At 33.4% G+C, this 3,169-nt stretch overlaps 2 protein-coding genes across 2 annotated transcripts in view; both read left to right on the forward strand.

Moving 5' to 3' along the window:
- Positions 1-768: 768 nt before the first annotated feature.
- On the forward strand, positions 769-1,641 carry HELRODRAFT_182714 (hypothetical protein; the record flags this gene model as incomplete). Its single annotated transcript, XM_009033443.1, has 2 exons — positions 769-1,172; positions 1,311-1,641. 2 exons carry the CDS (start codon positions 769-771, stop codon positions 1,639-1,641), a joined length of 735 nt encoding a protein of 244 aa, XP_009031691.1.
- A 615-nt stretch (positions 1,642-2,256) lies between these two features.
- Positions 2,257-3,169, forward strand: part of HELRODRAFT_182715 (hypothetical protein) — a gene marked incomplete at both ends in the record, with an annotated part of 4,409 nt that continues 3,496 nt past the window's right edge. The window contains 2 exons of the mRNA XM_009033444.1: positions 2,257-2,273; positions 2,782-3,106. Coding sequence (XP_009031692.1) covers positions 2,257-2,273; positions 2,782-3,106 — 342 coding nt within the window. The remainder of the gene's footprint in view (positions 2,274-2,781; positions 3,107-3,169) is intronic.

Here is a 3,169-nt window from a genome sequence, read left to right on the forward strand (position 1 = left end):
TATATATATATATATCATTGGAAAACCATTACCCGCGTTAGGCCATATATATATATATATATATATATATATATATATCATTGGTAAACCATTACCCGCGTTAGGCCAGACCCTGATCTCCTAAATAATATCTATTATTTAGGAGTCTATGGCCAGACGTACGTTTCGTCTCTCACGAGACTCGTCAGTAGCTAACCGAATAAGGTTTAAGATAACACAACTCAATTATGGTAACCAAGAAACGCAAATTGAGGTGTCGCGACCAATAGGTAAGAACAACATCGCGTTGTTATAAGGTTTAAGAACCCATTCGGTCGAAAGAGGTATTATTGGTAAAACATTACCCGCGTTAGGCCAAACGTACGTTTCGTCTCTCACGATATATATATATATATATATATATATATATATATATATATATTTAGTTATTTGAATAGTGAATGGACGCAATTGGATTTCTCTGAGTTTTTTCTTGAATTTTGGTGTTAATTTTGATATTATATAGTTGAATTTGGATTCGTTTAAAGGATAAAATTAATAAAATTATAGGAAGTATTATTATATTTTGTTTTTCATTAAATGGTTTCGAATTAATTAATTTAGATTTAATCGTTTATTTAGGTTTAATATATTTATATAAGAAACTAATATTTAAGTTGTTTTTTTGAATAAGTCCACTCCTTGTTGATTTGAGTTGTAGTTTGCAAACTTAAACACTAATAATTAGCATTAATTTACATTTGTATGTACTGATTTGTTGACAAACATATGGCTTCAAGAAATAAATGCACAGCCTGTGCAGGTACGGTGCCAATGAAGGAAATTCTACACTGCAAATTTTGTGAGTTGGTGATTCATTGGAAGTGCGCTTCCATTTCTGAGCAAACAAGGAAGGATATTCAACAATGTACCGGTTTAATATGGTGTTGTAGTGGCTGTGTTGGACAGATGGAAGCTCTCAAACCAGGCAGTCAGTTAAGCGTGATGGGGGGCGGTATAAAAACGATTCATGAAAGCAATGCGGTTATTAATAACCAAATTAAAGATTTGTGGGGAGATTGCAACAACGTCATTAGTGGTCAAATAAAGGAGATAAAAACAGTACTTGATAAAAAAATCACGGAAGATATTCTGGATAAAAAAATAAATTCACTACAAGATGGTCTTAAAAAGTAGTATTAAGATGCTGTGAAAGATGTTGATGGAAAGAAGGTTGAAACTGTAAATAATGAAGTGATGAGAATGAATGATGGAATAAAGGCACTAAAAGAAAAGGTCATTAATGCAAAGAAAACAATTCAATTATATAGTGAGGTTGAAGAAAGATCGTTCAACTTTATAATTTTTAAATTGAAGGAAAGTAACAACCTCAGTTTTAATGATAGCAAAAAAGAAGATGATGAAAGGATTATGCGCATTCTTAGCGCAATAACAGATGAAAAAATTGATATGTCAAATGTTGTTAAACACTACAGATTGGGCAAGAGATCGGATAATGTCAGGCCGCTGTTGGTTAGACAGAAGTCAAAGATTTTGAAAAACTTAATTATGGAAAGTCTAAATAATTTGAAAAATTTAGATGATGATCTGAAAGGAATAGTTATTGGCCACGATATGACAAAAGATCAAAGAATTAAGTGAAGAGAATTGATGAATTTAGCGAGGGAAAAGGAGGCAGCTGATAAAGAGGATTCTGTTTACAGAGTGAGGGGCGAACCTGGAAATTTGAGAATAATTCGAATAAAAAAAGATTGCACTGAATATGTATTCTTTCGATATCGATGGAATATTTGAGGAACTTGATGACATTAAATATTTGATAAATGATGTAAACAGAAAAGTTAATGCAATATTTTCGGTAGGGGCAATGGGCGGATATGAATAAAAAAAAGTGGAAATTTTGGTAATGTGAATTTTGTCATTAACTATAGGGAAAGTAACATGGTGAATGATCAATTGGGTGGTTGTGGTGGTGATGATGATGACCCTGGTGATGATGATAGACGTGATGGTAGATTTATTGATGATGGTCGAATTAATGTTACCTGTGACGGGGATGATGATGGAGTTGATAGCGGTAGGACTGATGATACTAATGATGGATATTTGAAAAAATTACGTCTAGGTTTTTTAAATATAAGATCAATGATTTCAAAGATTGATACTATTTATGAATTATTACATGAAGACTTAGATATTTTTGTGTTAACAGAAACCTGGCATGGTTCATCAGATGATGTTTCGGTTAAACTAGCTATGCCCCATAGATTCAGGTTTGTTGATTGTTTGCGAAGAGATGATCCATATCACGGGGGATCAATCATTTACTTTCGTGATCTCTTTAAACACAAAAGGATAGCTTTGCCGGAATTATTAACATTTTGAGGCAATTGTGGTTATGTTGACAGTAGGCACAGTTAATGTCGTACTATTTGCCATTTATCGACCAGGATCGCAGTTGGCTTCTAAAGCATTTTTCAAAAATTGACCAGTATCTTGGAGAACATAATGTTATTGAGTGATCATGTAATATTATTAGGTGATTTGAACGTGCATGTCGAAAGAAATGATAATGTTAATGCCAGGCTATTATCGAATGTGTTTGACATGTTTTCAATGCAAAATGTAATAAAAGAACCTACACATATGCATAGTGGAACGTTGGGCTTGGTGGTACCAGTAATAAATATGCCTGTTACTGCCAGTGAATTTGCAGAGTTTTTCAGGAAAAAGATTGAAAACATTAAAAAATCATAATAGGGCATGCGTACCTTCTTTCAGTTGTAAGGTTAAAGAACATCAAGTATTCTCGAATTTTTTGGAGTGCTCAAGTGATGATGTTAAAGCAGTTATTTTGAAAGCCCCTCCGACAACATGTATGCTAGATCCCATCCCGACGAGTCTTTTCAATAAACACATTGAACTGATTTTGCCGTACTTGACGGATTTGATCAATATGTGTTTGAAAACTGGAAGTTATCCAATGATTTTTAAAAAAGCAATTGTTTCACCTCTATTGAAGCAACCATCGTCCGATACAAATGAGTTGAAGAGTTTTCGTCCTGTGTCAAATTTGTCGTTTATAGCAAAGATTGTTGAAAGGGTGGTTACAAGACAGCTTCTGCAATACTTGGATAAAAATAATCTTCTTCCGTGCTTCAGTCGGGGA

Source organism: Helobdella robusta, assembly GCF_000326865.2.
Source record: "Helobdella robusta unplaced genomic scaffold HELROscaffold_91, whole genome shotgun sequence".
In the NCBI taxonomy this organism is placed as follows: domain Eukaryota; kingdom Metazoa; phylum Annelida; class Clitellata; order Rhynchobdellida; family Glossiphoniidae; genus Helobdella; species Helobdella robusta.